The 23,615-nt window shown below is 38.6% G+C and overlaps 1 protein-coding gene across 1 annotated transcript; it reads right to left on the bottom strand.

The window, feature by feature from the left end:
• Positions 1 to 20,578: 20,578 nt before the first annotated feature.
• LOC110914584 lies at positions 20,579 to 21,684 on the bottom strand. Its single transcript, XM_022159374.1, has 3 exons — positions 21,630 to 21,684; positions 21,441 to 21,563; positions 20,579 to 21,204 (listed from the first exon to the last, which is right to left on the bottom strand). Exons 1-3 carry the CDS (start codon positions 21,682 to 21,684, stop codon positions 20,579 to 20,581), a joined length of 804 nt encoding a protein of 267 aa, XP_022015066.1.
• Positions 21,685 to 23,615: the final 1,931 nt, after the last annotated feature.

The raw sequence follows: 23,615 nt of genomic DNA, 5'->3' as shown, positions 1-23,615 counted from the left end.
GCTCCATCACTTATGGAGCTGAATAGTTTCCAGCAGGCGGGTATTATTACATACGATGATCCACCGGCGTGGTCAGAGGTTTTACCGGGGCAGTAGGATCCACCTCCAGTAGGGTTGGAGGCGGATGTTGTGATGCAGGCTGTGATCCCTCAACGTTATCAGGTGCCATGTCAGAGGCATCAGTTGCCAGCACGTGCGCACCCTATCAGGGAGGCACGGCCAGATCCATTGACTTTGGAGGCCGTTTATGACAGAATGGATGGTTTGTATGATTTTGTTGAGCAGGTGAGGCAGGAGATGCGAGATGGCATGAGAGTTATTATGGATCGTTTGCAGGTACAGCCGCCGCCGTCTTGGCAGCACAGCAGGAGGAGCCTGCTAATGTGGAGCAGGGAAGAGGATGATTAGTAGGTTGATGGTTCGAGGATGATGCAGCAGTGATGGAGCATATCTTTTTGTTATATTTTTCTTGTATGTTGTTTTCATCATATCTTGGTCTGTACTAATATTTTAAACAGGTCGGATGGGTTTGGGGGTTGGTTTATATACTTGTGGATGTTTGTTGAACTTGATAGTATATATTATGTCTAGTTTGTTTGGTATGTATGGTTGATTGTTTAGGTTGATGGTTGTTGCCACTTCCGTTCGCGTGTCCGAGTTATTACAGTTTGCTAAGCGCGTTTGGATTGGAGGGCATATGTGGTATCGACTGGCACACTGACAGTCTCACATATTTATTCAGCTAAGTCGTTCCACTTGTATATTTTGTATATTTATTTATTTCGTACTTCTTTTTGTTTTTAGGTTTTAGGAGTCGTGTTTTCATCCTTGCATTAGGGACAATGCAACATTTAAGTGTGGGGATGGGACACTTATGTCTTAGTCGTTAGTTTGAGTCTTAAAAAAATTGAAAAATACAAAAAAATACAAAAAATTAAACATTTTCAAAAAAAATACAAAAAAAAAATAAAAATACAAAATTAGCAAATGTCTTTTGAAATAAGAAGTTTGCAAAATAAAAAGCGGAAAATGATAGAAAAGTCGGGTTTTTGTTCGGGTTCAAATAATAATAATATGAGATAATATCATTGAGCTTGTGTCTAGTTTGGGATGTGCGGGTAGGCTTGGTTTGGACTACAAACGGATTGCCACCCGATCGGACTACAATCCAATCGAGTGAGAAACTGTTGTGAACTTGTTCTCACTAAAGTGTCCAACCAATCGGATTGTCGCCCGATCAAACGGTCGTTCGATCGATCGACCTGAAAGGTAGAGATGCTTCTATGTTTTCAAAATGCTACAACAAAAACTTCAAAAGTCAAGCCATCATACACAAACACATCCTTCCCAAACGAAGAAACAATCCACCCGAAAGGTCCCCCTATCGGATGATCGTCTGAGCGGATTGTCACCCGATCGACCGGCTACCCGATCGGATTTCCATCCGAACGGAGTACCGTCCGATCCACTGACACCTCTCACCATGTATGTATCGCTTATCGTTATACTATCATTCTGATCAGGCTAATCTCACTTTAGCGCTGCCTTCAATCCTACATCGTTGTGAGTATACTCGAACCCTTTTTTCTTCCGCACTTTTTGGTGTTACATACGTTACCTATATTCAAATCAAATCAATCACACAAACATTATAGGTCCCCTTGATGTCTATGGATCTTCACAGAATCGTCTTTCCAATCAAGAGTGCGGAATCCTCTTGATCAGAATAAGCAGAAAACGAGTAGAAAACAGTAACAGCAATTCCAATCAAAGCAGGTTTTTATTGATTATCTATCAAACTGAACTACAATCAATCAAAACCCTAACACTCTCTCAAATTCGTCGAAGACCAGTATCTCTCACGAATTCTCTCTCAAACACTGTTTTTGGCTGATTAACTGATTAACCTAAACCCTAATGTCTAACCTTGTTTATATACCACAAGGTTTACAAGTTGGACTAGGGTTTCCTACATGGGCAAAGCCCAAATCGTCCCCCCTAGATCCAATTGGGTTTAGTTTAGCCCAAACTCTATAATCTCACTATTACAAAGCTAAACCCGCTAACTGTTTATCGTTAAACTAATTACAAGATATCCAAAGACCAAATCTAAGCTGTTGTCACATAATATGCACCAACAAACTCCCCCTTGACAATAGCTTCATAAAAACTTTGTCTTCAGTCTTCTTGCAATCTTCAAGTAATCTTGCACTGTCTTTGGTCCTTGGATAGCTTCAGCTTCAATAGCTTCTGTCAGCAACAGACTCCCCCTAAGCTGATGCATCCAATCACCAAATCTTCAGCACGTTAGCGTTTGAGTAAACTCCAGTTCAGCATTTGCACAGCAATCTTCAAACTCTTCAACTTTGTCTGCAATATAGAAAGGAGGTTCTACCATGCATCCAATCAAACTCTCATCTTCACACTTCACAACAACTTCTCAGCAACTTCTCAGCAACAAACCGCTTCAATCTGTATACTATAAAATAAACATCTCGAGAAACCATAAGAATTTTTCAACATAAGTTAAATAAATTATTATTTTTCAAGAGATTAGTTAAACTGTATTACAGATTAAGCACATTCCAATTTTATCACCAACACGCAAAACTTTTTGTTCAACACAAAAGAACCTGTCTGATTGAAAAATTTTGAACTCACTTTCTAACACTGTCTCCCCCTATCAGTAACCAGTCCTCCAAGAATAACAGTTTTCCGTACGTTAAGAATTTTAAACAGAAAAAGACACTATTTTTGGATTTTATATTTTTCTGAAAGCAAGTAAATATCAAAAACAATAAACACTCTATTTTTGTGAGAATCACTGGTAAGAAGATCATATCAGCACAATCAAACTATTTCACACTATTAGATAATTCTTTATTTAATTTATCGTGAAATAACAGTTCAAGACGATTACCAGTATGTTTGTCCACTTAAACAAAATGCATGAACATTTCAAGTACCATTACCATATGATACGTTAAGGTAATTTTATTTTCTGAAATACGAGTGTGTCCCACTTCAGGATATACCCCCATGATCAAGGTATGCACAAAGATTCATCGTAGTAGGTGAGTATACTGATGTCATCCTTTAAGATATCATGACAGTGTCTAGATCTGCATATAATATGTGTTATCATGTTTTGATTGCTTAACTATGAACACCCAAATAAATACTAATCAAATCCTGGAAATATAAACAGCACACTCTATCATGCAAGTATCTTCCCTACCACATATTTCACAAGTCCAATCCTTATTTCTGAAATCTTAACTGGGAATAGGTTGAGAAGAGAACAGAATAGATCTTTAGTAGAGATGGTATAATATACAGATCAAATGAGATTTTCTCAGTTTGACATAGGTTTCTTGGGTTTCTTTTGGGCACTTGAGGGCCTCTTTTGGGTGTATTAGATCTATAGCGCGACAACGAACAGCTAGGTCAGCATGTATCTGGATGCAGCAGAAGCTGTCGTTGCCTAGCACCTCCAGGTCAGCATATGTCTGGATGCAGCAGAGGAGGTACACGACTTTTTTCAGAGAAGATTTCAGAATCAGATCAAAATTGTGTGTATCGGGAAATATACAGACATTCAAATAGAAATGAGCTAATTCCAAGTGACTATCTTTCCTGGGGTCATGTACAATTTTAGTTCTAACAGACAGACAGCCAAGATATCCCTAGTTGAAACAACAGTATAAAGACCCAAAACTTCAGATTTTGGCAATCTATCAACGCAAGAATTAAGGTCATTAAACCATACACCACTGATGTGTTCCCCACTCATACTCAGTTCATTTAAGTTTATATCACATTGGTAAGTTGATTATTTCATGCTTTTTGCCTACTGGTACATCATATGATGAAGCTGCTATCACACTTAAGCAATTCATGATTCAGTTTCAGTGTGACAGTCTAACTTGCTGATGTACTATCATTTCTTCTTTTCACACAGTGATAACTCATTTTTGATTTTTATGTTTTTTAATTTTATGAAAAGCAGTAAACTATTTACAAAAATTCTTATGAAAAACCAGTTATTCAGGATTCCTCATCCCGTTGAGTTCGACTAAGTGTTCAAAGCGAGCCTTGTCAAATGCTTTAGTATAAAGATCTGCCAGGTTATCTTCTGTGTCGACTCAGCACTTTGAACTTCAATTTAAATAATTTTAAAAAAATATATCAACAATCTCACATCCCCCGTCATGTGCCTAGAGCAGCCACTATCAACATAAGTTGATAATCCTCCTTAGCAGCTCCTGCACACACTAACTTAGAAATTAGTTAGATTGGGGGACCCAAGCCTTAATGGTCTTGGGTCGTCTAAATTCACCAACTACTGGAACATCCATCCAATATCCATTACTCCTAACTGGAGTCTTGGATCTTAGACCGGTTGGAATTTGATTTTGATTTCCACTAGGTCTTTGGTCCTGAGGGTTCCTATATACATTTGGACTATTTGACCTTTGGAAATTTTGATTTTGAAACCTTGAATTTTGATTCCAAGAAGCATTATTGTTGTCATTTCTAAAGCAATTGTTATAAAAAGTTCGACCACCATTATTTTGGTATCGATTTTGATATTTACCTTGACTTCTGAAATTATTTGAATTATAATTGTTCATTCTAGGTGAACTACTTCTAGGTCTCTGATATCTGCCTGGTGGAGATCTAGGCTGAAATCTAGGTTGATTTCTTTGAAAACGTGGAACTTGTGGAGTTCCTGTTCCAGCCTTATCTACACCAACAGCAACATTTTGTGGTTGCTTGGGAGCAGATTTCTTTGGAGAATTTGAACCTTTCTCCTCACTATCACCACTCCTCACTGGTAATTTCCCTCTCTGTTTGTCACTCATTTGTGCTTCACTATTTTTGTTAGGACAACAGCTAGCTACATGTCCCTTTATGTGACACCTGAAGCACGATCTCCTTTTCAAAGACTTCTTAGCAGGAGTCTCTGAGGTAGATCCTTTATCAGAAGGTGATGATCCCTTGGAAGAATTTTGTTCAGTTTGCTTAATTTCAGATTTTTCTTTGTTTTTATTTTTAGCAAACTCTACATTCGATTCTTTTTCAATAACAGCGGTTTCATTTTTCATATCACTACCTTGAACAAAATTAATCTTTTTAACAAAAGTTTGATTTTTGCCCTTTGTAGGTGAATTTTGCTTTTTCAAATGTTCCCTGTTATTGTTCTTCTTAGCATCACCACTCTCAGACCCTTCACCTTGACTTGATGTCGATCCGAAACTACTTGGTGCAGTTGACATATAGGCTGCTAGCTCATCTTCATCAGGGAGGAAAGAATAGTCATGACTAAGAGGAGGTGGGACTTCATTAAAGCCCTGGAAGCCCACAGTGGTCTTGTCATTACTTTTCTTTAACCCACCCATCATGTGTTTCATAACAAAAGACGAATCTCTGAATTGACTTAATTTCTGTTCAAGTTCAATAATTTTGAGTTGTGCATCTGACAACTCTTTGCATTTTTCAGAATTCTCTTTTGTTTTCTCAGCCATCATTTCGTGAGCTAAGTCTATTACTTGAAGTTTTTCGTTTAATTTGCATGTTAAAGCTTCGATTTCACTTTCATAACCTTTTATCTTCTTCAAGTATAGAGATTCATTTCTTTTAGCAAAAAAATTTGACTCTTTTATGCTAGACATCTCACTCACCAGACTTTGATTTTGAGTTGACAACCTGTCAACCTCACCCTGTAGTTCACGACACCTCAAACACACAGAATTAGATTGTACCTCTTTCTCATGAACTTCTGTGGTTTGATCAGCAACAACCTGTTCAGCTTCACTCTCTTTCTCTACTTCAGCATCCACTTTAGCTTCATCACTTTTCACTTCAGATTCAGCATCACTCACAGTAGTTTCAGCCTCATCAACTGGCACTATTTCTGCCATGAATGCCTGAGTGACACTCTCATTTCCCTGATATCGCTTTTGTAATGCATCCCACATATCCTTTGAATTTGTGTACTTTGTGAAGGTATGCTTGATGTTATCAGGTAAGGATGTCTTTATTGCAGCTAAAGCCCTCTTTTCGGCATTAACCATAAGTTTCTCAGATTCATCCATCTTGTCATAACAGATCACTTTCACTCTTCCTTCAACATGACGTGTAGGAGCAACATATCCATCTATCATACAAGTCCACATCCTTGCATCCTGAGATGTAATGAAGGATTTGAAGCTGTTTTTCCAAGTAAGATAGTTCTCCACCTTCATCATCTTAGGAGCATTCAAGTTGGCCATGTTCGACATTTTAAACGTAACAGACTGGTAAAACCGTACAAAATATCTCCGAAAACAGTGGTTACCAAATTACACCTTTAGAATCGTCTCGAAAAGACGAGTCCAATGATATATAATGTCAAAAACCGATTTCGGGATTTTCCAGAGTCTTTTTTTTTGTCCTAAAAATCCAAGGAATCTAACGGCGCAAACGGTTCTGTCAAACGAGCTACGGATCAAATTCTATTTGCAAAACACTGAAAATTTTCCGACGCTTGCCAACTAAAATTCCACCCCTTAATTATGCTGATAAATTCGCTGTATGCTGTTAATTTCGCTGGTTTTGACTTAATTTCGCTGATAAATCAGTTAAATTTGCTGGTCAATTTCACTGGAATGTTAGATTTGCTGGTCAAATTCGCTGTCAATTTCGCTCAGATTAATTTCGCCGGTAACCAGTTCGCTATTATAACGACTGGTAAAATCGCTGAAACCGTGATAATTTCGCTGTGGAAAATTACACGATTACCAAAGTCGCCTTTGGATTTAAGTTCGCCGATCACCGAGATATAGGGTCTCAAATTCGCTGATCAGTCAGCAAATTTGTTAAATTTGCTGATGCTGCAAATTCGCTGGTCCAGAAAAAATGGAAACTTAATCTGTTTCAAATTTCTGAGATTTTCCAAGATTTCGTATCAATTTCCTGCAAAATCGAAATAGCAAATCAGCAAAGTTTTTACTAAAATCTTGATGAACTTGATGAAGAACACGAAGAACAATCTTCGAATCCTCAAGCCTTTTCAGTCAAAATCCTTCAAACAGTCAATCAGAAACTATCCTGAAAACCTGCAAATCAGCAAACAAACAAACCAAAAGATCAAACAGCCAAAAAATTTCGAAAATCTGTATCAAACCAAGAAAAATTTCGAAAATTTAAAACCCTAATTTTCAGGTTTCAAAAATTTCGAAAAATCTCCCTGTTTCTGCAGCAAACAATTCTGAACCGAGCCTTCAAGAGCCTAATGCTCTGATACCAATTATAGGTCCCCTTGATGTCTATGGATCTTCACATAATCGTCTTTCCAATCAAGAGTGTGAAATCCTCTTGATCAGAATAAGCAGAAAACGAGTAGAAAACAGTAACAGCAATTCCAATCAAATCAGGTTTTTATTGATTATCTATCAAACTGAATTACAATCAATCAAAACCCTAACACTCTCTCAAATTCGTCCAAGACCAGTATCTCTCACGAATTCTTTCTCAAACACTGTTTTTGGCTGATTAACTGATTAACCTAAACCCTAATGTCTAACCTTGTTTATATACCACAAGGTTTACAAGTTGGACTAGGGTTTCCTACATGGGCAAAGCCCAAATCGTCCCCCCTAGATCCAATTGGGTTTAGTTTAGCCCAAACTCTATAATCTCACTATTACAAAGCTAAACCCGCTAACTGTTTATCGTTAAACTAATTACAAGATATCTAAAGACCAAATCTAAGCTGTTGTCACATAATATGCACCAACAAACACTATTTAAACGCTAACCGTTACTGCATGTTATATGATGTATTGAAAAATACATCTTTATTCGCGTCTGTATTAGTCAATAAATATTCGTTTTTTTCCGTTTTAGCGTAGAATGTACATACTAGTGATTATTTTGTGTTTTCCAGGTCTTTGCAGCAAAAAGAAGCTGAAACGAGTTGAAATCTGGAAAGACGAAAGGCTGGATCGGAAAACGAGAGCTCGGGAGCGAAAATAAATCGAAAAATCAATCAGGAGCTTCCAGGCGGGCCGCGTGAACTTATATATACCCTTACGCGCCCCGCCAGAACTTAAAACATGTTTTATGAACTTTAGCCTTGATACCGGCCGCGTAAACTTACTCCATTGTTTACGCGGGCCGCAAGAAGAGTAAAAACGTGCACCGCCATGAAACAGGCAACGACTATAGGGTTTTCTTGGGTTATAAATCATCGTCTTCATCAACAACCGAATCATCTTACGAATTTGGAGTCTTGGGCGATAATCAGAGGCTGTTTGAAGGATCTTGGGAGTGCTTGGAAGCTGAGAATCATTCGGGTATACTTTGGGAGCGTTCGGGAGTGAAGATTACGGGTTTTATCATCCTATTCTTTCGTTTTCGTTCGTTTTAATTTGTAACTCAATGAATTCAGAACATATATTGCTTATGATCATGTTTCTGACTATGCTTTGCGGCTAAAACTCTTAAACTACCTAGGCTTTGACAATGGTTTAATAAAGATTTGATTTTTAATCGGTTTAATGTGGTTTATGGGCTTTCTTGTATTGTAAACAACTATGGAATTTTACTTTGGTGTATATGCATGCTTGATATCATTTAATCACTGTTTATTGCTTCGTATAATCCTTGGTGATGGTCTTTATCACATAATAGGGTTGTGCTAGGGTTTTTGATTTAGGTGAGTGTCTATATCACGTTATAAATCTCTAATCCTTTAAGGCGAAATCGAGTAAGTAACCTTAGAAGTAATATTCGGTAATTTTATAAAATCAAGTGTTCTACTAATCTTGTCGCTGTAAGGCTCGAGGTTGTTAATAGGTCTTGGTTTGGTATATAGCTAGGTTTAGGTTTTGTAAGAAATCGGTCTAGTTCCCTAACCATTCTCTTGTCTATTAAACCAAGTTTGAAACCCATAGTTTCCTTAGACTTTTGCGCTGTAAGGTAGATTGTCACATTAAGGCACTTTCAAGACGTTAGAGGACTGTAAGGAAATCTAACAACCGGTAATCGTAACAGCCTAGGTAGTGCCACAAGAATCGCCTCGAGAAGGGTTGAGGGGCTTAGTTGGTGTCTTAATAGGTTTAGCATTTAAAGATCCCGGTTCCATACCACATCACTATCAACTAGAAATCTTTTTCAAGTTAAGCTTGCGTCTAGCCTAGGTAGTCTTCATCGCCACTAGTTCAAGTCTTCGTCCATATTCGTGTCTAGTTATTTTATTATTATTTTAGTTTAATACTTAGGATTTTAGAAACCCCCCCATCAAATAAACAAATTTAGTAAGTCGCGTCAGTCATAGTCTAAATAGAGTCTTAGCATAATCATTAGAGTCTCGTGGGTTCGATACTCGGACTTACTTTAGCTATTCTACATTGATCGGTACACTTGCCGGTTGTGTAGTTTTAGTTTTAGATCGAGTCTAAGTTTATAAATTTAAAGCTTAGAGTGTCTAGATTAGGGTTAATTTTAGTTGTTTTTATTTAACCACTTTTAGCACATCATTATACGTGACTCAAGTCGTCATCTGGATCTCGCGTTACTCAAGCTGCTCGCCGAAAGCAAGCAGATAAACGCCTCGCCGCTATGGTTGCCAAGCAAATGGCGAAGGTTGTACCTCAAGTCGTCAGTGAACTGTACGAAAATATGAGCAAATCGTCTGAAGAGTCAAGGACAGACTCGCCAAAGTCTGGGTTTAGCTTCAAGCAATTTAAGGCATGCGGACCGAAAGAACTCACTGGCGAAGATGGCCCTACGGGTTTATTTCAATGGTTCGATTCGATCGAGGTCACCCTGCGTCAGAGTGGATGTCCTGACAATCTCCGCACTCTGAATGCTACCGGCGTCTTCCAGTCCCGCGCTTTAGACTGGTGGACGGCCGAGAGAAACAAACGCGGAAACGATGTAGCTTATGGTCTGTCGTGGGATGAGTTGAAGAACGTCATGCTCGAAGAGTTCTGCCCTCCCCATGAGCGCCAAAAGTTGGAGGACGAATTCTGGCACATCAAGCAGAAAGAGGGTGACAGCGCTGCTTTAACCGCTCGCTTCAAGTAGCTCAGTATTATCTGCCCTGATCAAGTCAAGACTGCTGACATGACGATCAAGAAGTACATTCGAGCTCTGCCAGACTGTGTTGCAGATTTTGTGCATGCTTCAAAGCCAGCAACAAACGAGGAAATTTACCTTCTTGCCGCTGAAATAAACGACAAGCGAAGTCAAAGCTGGTTTTTGGGATAAAGCTTCGAAAACCTGCATCAAGCTACCACCGCCGCATATGCTGAAACCGCCACCGCTACCCCGCAATCGTCAAAGTCCTCTCGTCGCAAGAGGAAGAACAACAGCAATTCCAGCAACAAGAAATGTGTTATCACTACCGCTGCTACTCTCCAAGCGGTACCAGCTCAGCAATCTCAACACCGCCAAGCTACACCAGTTACCTATGCGCCGCCTGCAAAGCACGCATATATCGGTCCTCATCCTGCCTGCCCGACATGCACTTACCATCACCAGGTGCGAATCGCCTGCAGATTTTGCGTACACTGCAATATGTATGGCCATTTCACCGCAAATTGTTGAACTGGCCCTCGCAACACCGCAGCTCCTGCTCCTGCTCAACAAGCTCTTCTCACTACTCCTCAAGGCCAATAAGCGGCTCAGGCACCCGCGATCAATGCCAGAGTCTGCTTTGCATGTGGTGATCCCAACCACTTCGCAAACATGTGCCCAAACTGAGTTGTGAAACAAGAGCCCCAACAACAGCAGCCTCGCCTCATCAACAGCAGTAGCAACAGCCTCAGCAGCAACAACAACAAGCTGCCTACACCAGAACTTTCAACATCAATGTGCGCCAGGCCCCGGCTGACAACAACGTGGTCAATGGTACGTTCCTTGTGAATGGTATTTATGCTTCATGTTTGTTTGATACTGGAGCCGATAACTGTTTTGTATCGTTTGAGTTCGAGAAGTTCCGTAATCGTAAGCGCTCCCATCTCCCCTCGACGTTCGATGTTGAAGTCGCCACCGGAATAACCGTCGCTGTAAATTCTATTCTTCATGATTGTACTCTTGAGCTCAACAATCACATCTTTCCGATCGATCTTATTCCAATGCAGCTCGGAAGTTTTGACATCATAGTAGGCATGAACATTCTTCATGAAAACCATGCTGAAGTTGTGTGCTTCGATAAGATGATTCAATTTTTCGCTTGCTAATGGTGATTTACTGTGTGTTTATGGTGAAACTGCGTCGAAAGGTCTCAAGCTCATGTCGTGTGTCCAGGCTAGCAGGTATCTCCGCAAGGAATACAGAGCTTTCTTGGCTAACATTGTAGTAGCGGAGAAGGAAAAGAAAGGTAAACCTAGAGTAAGCGATGTTTCCGTTGTATGTGAATTTCCTAACGTATTCCCTGATGAATTACCCGGCTTACCGCCAAGTCATGATATCGACTTTCGTATCGACCTCATTCCTGGAGCAAACCCTATTGCCAAAGCTCCTTATCGACTCGCTCTGTCCGAAATGCGTGAACTCTCGAGTCATCTCCAGGAACTACTTGATAAAGGCTTTATTCGCCCGAGCACCTCTCCTTGGGGCGCGCCAGTCCTTTTCGTCAAAAAGAAGGATGGGTCGTTCAGGATGTGCATCGACTACAGGGAATTGAATAAGCTTACCATTAAGAATCATTATCCCCTGCCTCGAATCGATGATTTATTTGTCAACTGCAAGGTGCCTCATGTTTCTCGAAGATAGATCTACGCTCAGGCTATCACCAACTTCGCATTCAAGAGGAGGATATACCCAAAACCGCTTTTCGCACCCGTTACGGCCACTACAAGTTCGTTGTTATGCCTTTTGGTTTAACCAACGCACCCGTGGTTTTCATGGATCTGATGAATCGCGTGTGTAAACCATTTCTCAACCGCTTCGTCATTGTGTTCATCGATGATATCCTGATCTATTATAAGTCGAAAGCCGAACACGTGTAACATTTACGTTTGGTTCTTGAGCTACTCCAAGGGAATCGACTCTATGCCAAGTTCTCCAAGTGTGAATTCTGGCTGGAGGAGGTTCAATTCCTCGGTCACATTGTCAATAGTCAAGGTATTTATGTCGATCCTGCGAAGATTGAAGCAGTTAAGAGTTGGGTTACGCCTAAGAACCCGTCTGAAGTCCCTTCTTTTCTCGGATTAGCGGGCTATTATCGTCGATTTATCGAAGGAATCTCTAAGATCGTCGTACCGCTTACCTCTCTCACGCATAAAGACAAGCCTTTTGTTTGGGGAACTAAACAAGAGACTGCCTTTCAAACCCTCAAGCACATGCTTTGCAATGCTCCCGTTCTCGCTCTACCTGACGGAAACGATGACTTCATTGTCTATTGCGATGCCTCGAACCTTGGTCTTGGTTGCGTTCTCATGCAACGGGACAAGGTTATCGCTTACGCGTCTCGTTAGCTCAAGATCCACGAGAAGAACTATACAACCCATGACCTCAAGCTAGGCGTAGTTGTTTTTGCGTTGAAAATTTGGCGACACTGCCTCTACGGTATAAGTGTACGGTCTTCACCAACCATAGGAGCCAACAGCACATATTCAATCAGAAGGAACTTAATATGCGTCAACGCCGATGGGTGGAACTTCTCAACGATTACGACTGTGAGATTCGTTATCATCCTGGCAAAGCAAATGTCGTTGCCGACGCACTCAACAGACGAAGCTACTTGCATAGCGCTCATAACATTCCCACCCAGCATCATCTCGAGTCTCTTATCCGCGAAGCCCAGCATGCATGTTTTACCGAGCGTACTTTGAAGAAGGAAAGAATTCATCACGATGGAGCCCAGTTAGTGAATAAATCGAATGGGATATTCCATTATCTGGACCGAATTTGGATCCCCAAGCGGAACGAATTGTGACAGATTTTGATGGACAAAGCCCATAAGTCCCGGTATTCTATTCATCCCGGTGCCGACAAAATGTACCAGGACCTTCGCTACAAGTATTGGTGGCCGGGCATGAAGAGAGATATCGCCCTCTATGTTGGAAAGTGCCTGACATGCTCGAAACTCAAGGTCGAGCATCAAAGACCCTCTGACTTGCTTGAGCAACCCATAATTCCGGTGTGGAAGTGGGAAAGCATAGCCATGGACTTCATAACCAAACTCCCACGTACAACCGTAGGTCACGATAGCATCTGGGTTTATCATTGATCATTTGACCAAATCTGCTCACTTCCTGCCAATATGAGAAAACTACAAGGTAGAAAGATTAGCCCGAATCTACACAAACGAAGTTATCTATCGACACGGTACCCCTCGCGACATCATTTCTGACCGCGATGGTCGGTTTACCTCGCATCTGTGGGAAACGTTTCAAGCTGCACTCGGTACTGAGCTTAATCTAAGTACCGCATTCCATCCACAAACCGACGGTCAGACGGAAAGAACGATTCCTACTTTGGAAGACATGTTTCGCTCATGTGTCATAGACTTCGGTGGTAATTGGGACGCATACTTGCCTTTAGCCGAATTCTCATATAATAACAGTTATCATTCCAACATTCAAATGGCACCGTTTGAGGCTTTATACGGAAGAAGATGTCGATCGCCAATTGTATGGCACGAGATCGGTCACTCGCAATTAACCGGTCCCGAGCTATCGCAAGAAACAACTGACAAAATCCTCCAAATAAGAGACAACTTGTTGAAAGCTCAGAGTCGTTAGAAAAGTTATGCCGATAGACGACGCAAGCCCCTTGAATTTGACGTTGGTGACCATGTACTCCTAAAGGTATCACCTTGGAAGGGTGTGGTCAGATTCAGCAAGAAAGGGAATCTCGCGCCTCGATTTGTTGGACCTTTTAAGATTCTGGAAAGGATCGGGAAAGTAGCCTACAGACTCGAACTACCGGAGGATCTGAGTAACGTTCACCCGACTTTCCATGTGTCTAACCTCAGAAAGTGTCTTGCTGAGCATGATTTACAAGTTCCTTTAGAGGATCTTCAAATAAACGAAACACTACACTTTGTGAAGAAGCCTGTCGAGATCATGGACCGACAAACCAAGCAGCTCAGGCGCTCACGCATTCCCATTGTGAAGGTTCGCTGGGAAGGCAAGCGAGGCGCAGAGTTCACTTGGGAACTCGGAAGTGACATGAAGACGAAGTACCCGCAGTTGTTAGTTGCAGCTAAAGCCTAATTTCGGGACGAAATTCCCTTAACTGGGGGAGGCTGTAACACCCCGTGTTTCGAAACTCAAAGTCAAAGTCAAGATTGGAGTCAAAGGAAGAAAAGATTGCTAATTGCGATCTGTCACTCCTTGCTCTAATCCTGTTTTGACTTCTTTGACTTGTAGATAGTCTATTTGCTTTGTTACGTTAGTTGTATTATGTGGAGTACTTGTTAATGATCGAGGTTTTATCGCTATTTATCGATGGTTATCGCTTGTTTTATCGCAATCGCAATCGCGCTCATAACTCGAATTATGTGTTCTGGAGATTGTTTTACGTGTGTGTGCCTTTTATGTGTTACTTGTGCGTGTTTAATTATGTTATAATGTGGTGATTGATCGAAACACAATCGAAACTCAATCGCAATCGAATCGCAAACGCTAAACGCAAGTTATTTAGGATGATTGTATGTTAGATATAGTAGTTGGGATTAAAAGTAATTTAAATAGGAAACTCTATCGCATCGCAACGCTCGACACGTGAATCGAAATCATAAAACTCATCGCGCCGTACACTCTAATCGAGTGGCCAGCCGACCGAGCCGCCACCCGATCGAGGTGCCACTCGATCGAGCTGCCACCCGAGCGGGCTGCCACTCGATCGACCAACCCTCTCCTCCCCTTTCCTTTTATGGAAACCCTATAAATACCCCTGTCAACATCACAAACTTACCTTTTCTGCACCTCTCGTCCGACCAGCGCTTCTTGCCCACTTTTCTTCAGATTTCTCGCAATTCTTGTAAGTATTCAACCTAAATCTTGTACTTTCTTGATCTACACGCACTCCTACACCTTTCTGTCTTTTGAATCTTAACTTTTAACCATGAAATCACTAGATTTGAGGGTTCTAGGATGATGTCATCATGATGTTCTTATGAACTTCATGTTTTGGCTTCAATCCACCAAGAACAATTTAGATCTGAACAATTTCCACACAACTAAACAAAGATCTTGCACATATCTGAACATATTCATGGTGTAGAAGGATTGAAAGATGGTTTCTAACTTTCTTTCAACTCTTTTACCCTCAATGCTCTCAAAACTGACAGAATCGGAGCTTGTTCTGATCTCCTACTCATTCTTAGTGTTGGTCGATTCAAGATCGGGATTCTATGTACGAGGTTTCTGATTTCGGATTAAACATAAACCACCATCACGAACCAGTAAACGGGTCGGGTTTGGGTGATTCTTGTCGATCGGTTCACAAGGGTCTTTGCAAGGTTCTGTTGCTTAGCACGTAGTCACGACGTCTTGAGAAAACTTCAAACTATCAAAACAACCAAGGAAGGAGACGACCAGGTCATCTGGGATGGATTGTCATCCGATCGGATTGCCACCGACCGGACAACCACCCGATCGGAGTGCACCTTGGGTCCCACACTTCACTTTTATGTTAATACCTTGAGGTTTGAACATTGAACGAACTGCTGTCCGATCGGATTGTCACCCGATCAGATCACCCCTCGACTATGTGATGTTCAGACTTCAACCCTTAAACTATTTTCAAACAGGTTCAATAGAAACGGATTGCCACCCGATCGGACTACAATTCGATCGAGTGACAAACTGCTGTGAACTTGTTCTCACTAAAGTGTCCAACCAATCGGATTGTCACCCGATCGAACGGTCGTTCGATCGATCAACCTGAAAGGTAGAGATGCTTCTATTTTTTCAAAATGCTGAAACAAAAACTTCAAAAGTCAAGCCATGATACACAAACACATCCTTCCCAAACGAAGAAACAATCCACTCGAAAGGTCTCCCGATCGGATGACCGTCCGAGTGGATTGTCACCCGATCGACCGGCTACCCGATCAGATTGCCATCCGACCAGAGTACCGTCCGATCCACTAACACCTCTCATCATTTGTGTATCGCTTATCGTTATACTATCGTTCTGATTAGGCTAATCTCACTCTAGCACTCCCTTCAATCCATCCTCATTGTGAGTATACTCGAACCCTTTTTGCTTTCGCACTTTTGGGTGTTACATACATTACCTATATTCAAATCACATCAATCACACAAACACTATCTAAACGCTAACCGTTACTGCATGTTATACGTGACTTAATGAATGCTTGTTTGTTATGTTTACACATGGATTGCTGTCTACCTGCCTTAGCAACGATAGTACTATTAGTTTGGACTTAACACCTGTTCACTCAGGGGTTGTTAAGGACAATTAAATACATGGGTCACAGTGGTGATCATGCATTACGAACTGCTTTGCGCAGTCAACTCGCAGTCATTGGTATTGATAGGATCATGTCGATAACTTACGTGCTTCATTTCACACTGTGTACGTGTTGGTTATGCGTAAACGATTTTGAACTCTATTATGCTATATCAAACTTGTATGCTCACCTTTACACTATGTGTATTGACTTTTATTTTAACGTATGTGGCAGGTGTTTAAGATGCTTATTTGCTTGGAGTGCTATGAAATCGAGGCTAGGAAAGAGTCTAGAAACAACGACAATTTACTTTTATTTGTTTAAATCTGAGTTGTCGGAATATGTTTTGTTTGAAGAATATCTCTACCTGTATTAACTTATGGGTCATGGTATGGGACATGATATTTTAAACTATTCGGTAATATTAGTTGTTATGGAATTTCTTTGAACAATCTGTTTCGCTCAGTGCCGCGCCCCGATGATTCCGCCATCGGTTGGGGTGTGACAGTGACGTCAGCCAAAAGATGCTCAGTGTTTTGTTCTGTACTATAAATAGAATAGTACCCTGTACTGTTCTATCAGCTCTCTTCATCACCAAGTCATTCTGTACGAACAATCACTGTGAGCTCAGGCTGAGGGGGAGATTTAGTGCATGCATGCTTTGTAGTTGATAATGTAATAAATACAATCTTTCATTTATAAGATAAACATGTTTGCTGAAAACTATTTCTTCCACTGATTGTGTGTTGAAAGTTTGTTTCATTTAATTCCGCTGCATTTAACTCTGTTTCATCTCCGTTATTATCAAACAAGCACAATCATAAGAAACTCAGATCCTAACACGTACGAATGAGACTATTACTGTATAAAACATCAAATCTAACATTCACCCTATTACATGTCATATTATTCAATAAATCACATGACACGACACCAAGATGTAGGCAATAGACATGATGCACCAACTGAAAGGACCGTTTCGGTGCTCTCGAATGCTCCGACCGGCTAGTATGACTCCATATCTCGTGCGGAATCCTAGTATGAAGGTGACATATACATGAACAAGCTAATTAAACTGGTTTCTATTGATTATTTGATAGTACAAAACCGTGAAACTAAATGGACAGAGTTTCCCCCTCTGTTCCACACAAAGTTCTACAAATGACAAGACTTGACCCACTATTTATAGGCGAACCCATTCACATGTACCATCTAGAACAAATGGGCCTTATGTGTGAATGGCACCCTGGGACGAATGGGATGTCTAGTTCATGCTAACCTGCTATTCGTACGAACTGGAATTATCAATACAACCTCGTCTTGTCCTATACTATTAACTATAACTCGATATATTGACACTTATGAACATGATTGACTGAAGCAATAGACATAATGCATTCACAGACTCCCCCGTGGATATTGTTGCAGTCAATCTTTATCGTAGTCAATCTTCGTCTGAGTCTTCAAAAATCTTTGACATTTCTGAATCACAGACTCCCCCTTACATCTTGATTCACAGACTCCCCCTTTGGACATACTCCCTTTTAGCAATCTTCCCCTTGGATATAGCTTTGACACTTTAGTTTCAGTATCATTTCCTTGCTCTCCGAGCTTTTTGTTCATTTGACATTGTTAAACAAGCTCCCCCAACAATAAGCTTTCTGTCACAAAACGATCAACATTATTTTTGACTTTTAAAGCACGATTATCTTCATAAACCCTCACAGATAATCAAGTTCAACTTAATGACCTTGAATATCCAATTCTCTACCAAGTCCAAATTAATGACATTGGTTGATGACTTCAAACAATTTTTAAAATTTTCATTTTTGAAATTTCAAGTTTCAAATTAATGAACTTGTTATTTTATCAAGACATGTTCAACATATTCAGACTTTGAAATTTAGCTTTCCACCATCGGTTGTCGAAACATAAAGTGAAATAAATCCTTTTGGTTTTTAACTAAGATTCTAGGTGTGTATACTGAATATGAATAACAAAATATTTACAAACATATTTTTGTTAAGTTTGCGACAACGGATCATATCAATTTATGACAAACCACAAGAACCGTTGATCTACATAAACTTTAAGTTTTAAACGTTTCACTTAGATTGTCAATATACTGATGCACTTAAATTTTCATACAAACTTCGATTAATTCAAGATACGAATTTAGTGTTTTAAGAACTAAATTAATTGCATGTCCTACCTCAGAATATACTCCCGTATCAAGATTCCCTGGATTCAGTCTTACAGGTGAATATACCTAAATGATATCTGTCTCTGGGTTAGTGCGAGGCCTTGAGAGCTCAGGTTAGAACTACCATTCAGATAAAGAGATGAAGGCTCGACTTAAGGTATGTTCCACTTAGGAATCTTCTAAACATCTGCAGTTGATACATCTTTCGATATTCTCAATTTTATGCAGTGTAGGAGTTTAAGCGTGAAGTATTATACAAGGTGTAGGCCATTGCTGACGCAAAATCAGAAGACCAGGTATAATACCCCAGATATCAGTAAGTATAAAGACCTAATATCTCAAAATCAGGCAACCTCTCAAACGAAATTTTGAAGTACTAAGTCCATATATCCGAGAGATGTTCCCTACGAAATAAGCAAGTTATTGATTTAGGTTTATATCTCGAAATCAATTTACCGAGTGTGTAAAAACCTACGGGCATATCATCAGTGAGACCGTTTATCACTTTTTAACTTTCCATTTCTTTAGCATGCCGTGATTGTCTACTGATGTACTATCATTTTCTCTTTTCCACAAAACTCTTTTGATTTTTTCATGTTTTTGTATTTTTTTCGAATTTTCAAATGTTTTTGAATTTTTAAAGCTATATACTCCCCTTAAAATTTAAAACATTTGACAAATCGATGTAGACAGCTTCATCTCGCCATCCATTTCTGCTTTATATTCTCTGTTTAGTATTTTCACCCCCCCCCCCCCCATGATCACAAAACATTGATATTTTACATTTTGAAACCATTTTCAATTCTTGTTTTATCATGTTTTGTTTGTTTATTCGTGAGGGTTCGGCGTAGTCCTTTTCAGTTTACTTTAAAACTTTAACAATTTAAACCAATCACATCCTATTTTAACCACAAACACAGGATTTCTCCTAAAGTGCCAGACTGTTCCGTTATACATTCTGAACTTGGATTGACCTCTGGAACACCAGCACAAGTAATAACTTAATCACTTGAACAATGCAACCCATACCTGTTTGACCTTGGGTATTTTGACATAATAAGTTTCGTTCAATTTTGGAAAATCTTTTTCGTTTTTCTCAAAAACTTTTTCTTTCTTGATTTCAACCTTCTCGGTTGAATCAATTTTCCTCTTTTCAACAACATAAGTATCTTTTCTCTTCACCACCCAAGTTTGTCCATTTGAAACATTCTTTATATAAAATCGTGAATCATTTTGAATGTTTCTTTTTGACAATTCATCCTTTTGTTTCCAAATTTGTTTTGGTTCAAACTTGGGTGCCTTCGGTTTTTCAACTTCTATTTTCTTTTTCTCAACATAAACAAATTTCAGATTTTGTGGACATTTGCGAACAATGTGTCCAACTTGTTGACATTTAAAACATCTTTCCTTTGAAACATCCTTGGCCTGTTGTTGTTGTTTCTTTTGAGCATAAAATTCTTCATTAGTCTATCGACTAAATCGGAGTTCTTTCTCTTTTTCAGAACTTGCTCCGTGAACAAAGTTTATCTTTTTCTGAAAATTTGACTTTCAAAACTTTTCTTTTGATTCTTTTTCTTTTTATAACCCAAACCAGCTTTTGTATTTTTCTTTTTGTAACTTAACTTTCCTGGTTTGTTATAAAAAGATTTCTTGCTTGCTTTACCGGTAAATTTTTCAATTTCCGTTTTTTCAATTTCCACCAATTTAAACACATTATCAATCTTTTCCACAATAACATTTTGAATTGGAAATTCAACATCTGAAAACAATTTGTCAGATGCTAACATTATAGGATCATCATTCGTTTTTGTCTCATATTCAGATTTTGAATTTTTCAAATAATTCTTATGAAAACTTTCTTCATCTTCATCTTGTGATTTGGAAACATTAATTTTGGTGGAATCATTTTGATTTTCTTCTTTTAAAACATTTTCAACCACATTTCTTACCACCTCTTATTCACCAACATCAGATTCGATGTAAGTCACATCAATATTTTCAGGCAACTGGTCAACATTATTTATTGCCTTTTCCACCTTCTCACCATCACAACAAGTATAATTTCCCATCATTGGTGGTGGAACCTGATGATATTCTGACCCTATGCCTTTTTTATTATTTTTCTTTTCAGAGTCATTCTCGTCTTGTGTAATATTGAAAATACTTTCAAGGATATATGAAGAAGCATGATAATTCTTTAATTTATTATTTTTCTTTTCTTTTTCAGTCAATTCACGTTTTAATACAACAACTTGATCGATATAGTAATTTACCATCAATTGTTTATCTTTAAAATTGGCTTCAAGAAATTTGGTAGTTTCAACATATTTTAAAACTCTCTTTTCAAGATCTTTAAATCTATCCTTCATCTCATCGTATGCTTCTTTCATCATGTGATGTGAATATTTCATCGCATCATATTCTTTTTGCAACTCTTGAATATTATTTTCTGTTTTAATACACTCGTTGCATTTTGCTGAACACTTTCGCTTTAACATTTCATTTTCTTTTTTAAAAACATTGTATTTTTGTGTCAGCTCTTCTTCTTTTTCTTTCAAAACTTTTTCTTTTTCAAGAACTTCTTTGCATTTTCGTATCATAAACAGTTATTTTTTCTCAAACTCTGAGTGAGTTTGATTCAAATACTCTTTAAATTCAACTGCTTCTTTGCATTTTTGATCAAGAAATTCTTCTTTTTGAGTAACTTCGACATAGGTTTTGTTTTAAAAATCTTCTTTTTTTCAAGTACTATGCATTTTTGTTTGAAAAACTCTTCATTTTCCGCACAGACATCACATGGTATTATGTCGAACTTACTCTCAGTTTTACCATTTTCACCATCATCATCAACGTTCTGAGCTGCCATCTCCTGATCTTCTTTCATCATCTTTTCTTTCTCTCCTTCTTCCCTGCTGATTCCAATGCTACTGTAATACATATCTGCAAGATTATTATAAATTGCATTAGCTACAAAAACATTTCAATTTTTAGAAACTTTATCATCACAACACTTTTCTTCATCAACCGTCTCTTGAGTTTCTTCAATAATCTCAACCATCATTGCTCGTCCGTTAGGTTGAGAAAACATGTTCCAGTTGAAACCTTCATCTTCGTATGACAACTAATGCTTTATTTCTTGATTGTCACACCTCGACCCGTAGCGGATAGGTACGGGGCGGACCGATTGCCCATAGCTAATGACACTAATTTAAGTACAATATTTAAAGCACAACCAAATTAAAATGTCACCTAACATATAAGAATCATAAATGTTTATACAAAGTTTCCAAAACAAAAGATAACATAGGTCTCCCCATTTGTTTTTCCTAAGGCCCATGCTACGTGACCCCTTCACTCGATCATCAACCTTGATTACCTGCATCACGTTAGGAAAAATATATTTTTGGTCAACAAACATGTTGGTGGGCAATTTCCTCGTTTTATTTCAATACCATTTTCATAAATTAAATTTAAAAATAAATAATTTAACATCCAATTCAAGGTTAAAATGGTGATTGTCGCATAATGTAACTTAAGCAATAATCACATAACACCAAACAAGTACACACAACCATTCAACAATACGTAATAAAATATAATAATAGACTCATGACAATAGCGTGCATTAATCTCAAGCCACTAGGAGTGAGACTAATACCGTTGGTGATACTAGGCTACAACCCATGGCCTTGAGGAACCTAGTCAGCCGTGGATCCACATGACACAATAGCATGCAATAGACTTGACAACATGTAGCATATAAAATATTGAAAACATATATAGACGTCCACAAAATAACACTGGAATTAGCATGTTGAATAAATTGAAAACGTGTAACATGATGCACCACAAAGTTTGTAAAAGTATAAAAATAGGGAAAAGGAAAAGATTACTCACAGGTTGCGCTCCGTTTATTTCCTTGGACTAACCGTATGAACTTAGGAAAATTCGAGGAAAAGATATTATCCTAGCAATATATTTAATATATAAAAAGGCTAATCGTTAAAAATACCCTAAATAAGCAATACTAAAATATGGTCCATTTATAAAAGAAACAAATCCCATTCTTTGGGGCTATTATCTAATACTAGCTATATGATAATTTAATCTTAACCATTTAATTAGTAGTGTATAGCGAAATTATATACATAGAGTTAATTACACAGATGGACCCTGTGGTTTATAGCTGGTTTCACCTTTGAGTACTAACATTTTTTAACAGGTTTAGGTTTTATGGTTTCAATTTTGTAACACTTTCGGGTACTAAGACCAAAATTATCAATATAATGACTAAAATACCCTTCCATTCTTTTTAATTTTATCAATGTAACACTTGTGGATACTAACACCTAATTTTATTTAAGTTTAAATCAGTTTTACAAAATGTATTTTTTTTTTATTTTCATCTTTTTATTATATCTCTTAATTAACATAAAATCTATTTATTTATTTTTTTACTTTTTATTTATAAATATAAATTAAAAAAGTCAGAAAACGTCCGCTCTATTTTTTATTTATTAATAATATTACTAAATAATACTAGATAAATATCTGACTAATATTATGAATATATAAAATTCTTTAAAATATAAAGAGTAAAATACACGGATAGTCCTTGTGGTTTGGTAAAATTTCACCCTTAGTCCCCAACTTTTGGAAATTACACTCGTGCTCCCTGTGGTTTGACAGTTTATTACTCAGATGGTCCCTAGAGTGGATGTCCGTTAGTTTTCTCTGTTAACTCCATATGAAATTACTTATTTACCCATCTCTTTAAAAAAACAAAAAAAAAACTACCCTTATGATCTCAAGTGGGCACCTATTAACTAATTATAAAAACCTAATCTTATCCCACCCCTGTCATCTTCTCTACACCGCCAACCTTCACCGTCATCCTCTACAGCCGCCTCCACCCTCCACCGACTTCAAATTCAACTGTGACGAAACTTCATCTTCAAATTCAACCAGAAGCCCTAAAAACCCATAAACCAA

Source organism: Helianthus annuus, chromosome 15 (genome assembly GCF_002127325.2).
Source record: "Helianthus annuus cultivar XRQ/B chromosome 15, HanXRQr2.0-SUNRISE, whole genome shotgun sequence".
In the NCBI taxonomy this organism is placed as follows: domain Eukaryota; kingdom Viridiplantae; phylum Streptophyta; class Magnoliopsida; order Asterales; family Asteraceae; genus Helianthus; species Helianthus annuus.
The sequence above is the reverse complement of the archived record's forward strand: the minus strand, read 5'-3'. Positions and strand labels throughout refer to the sequence as shown.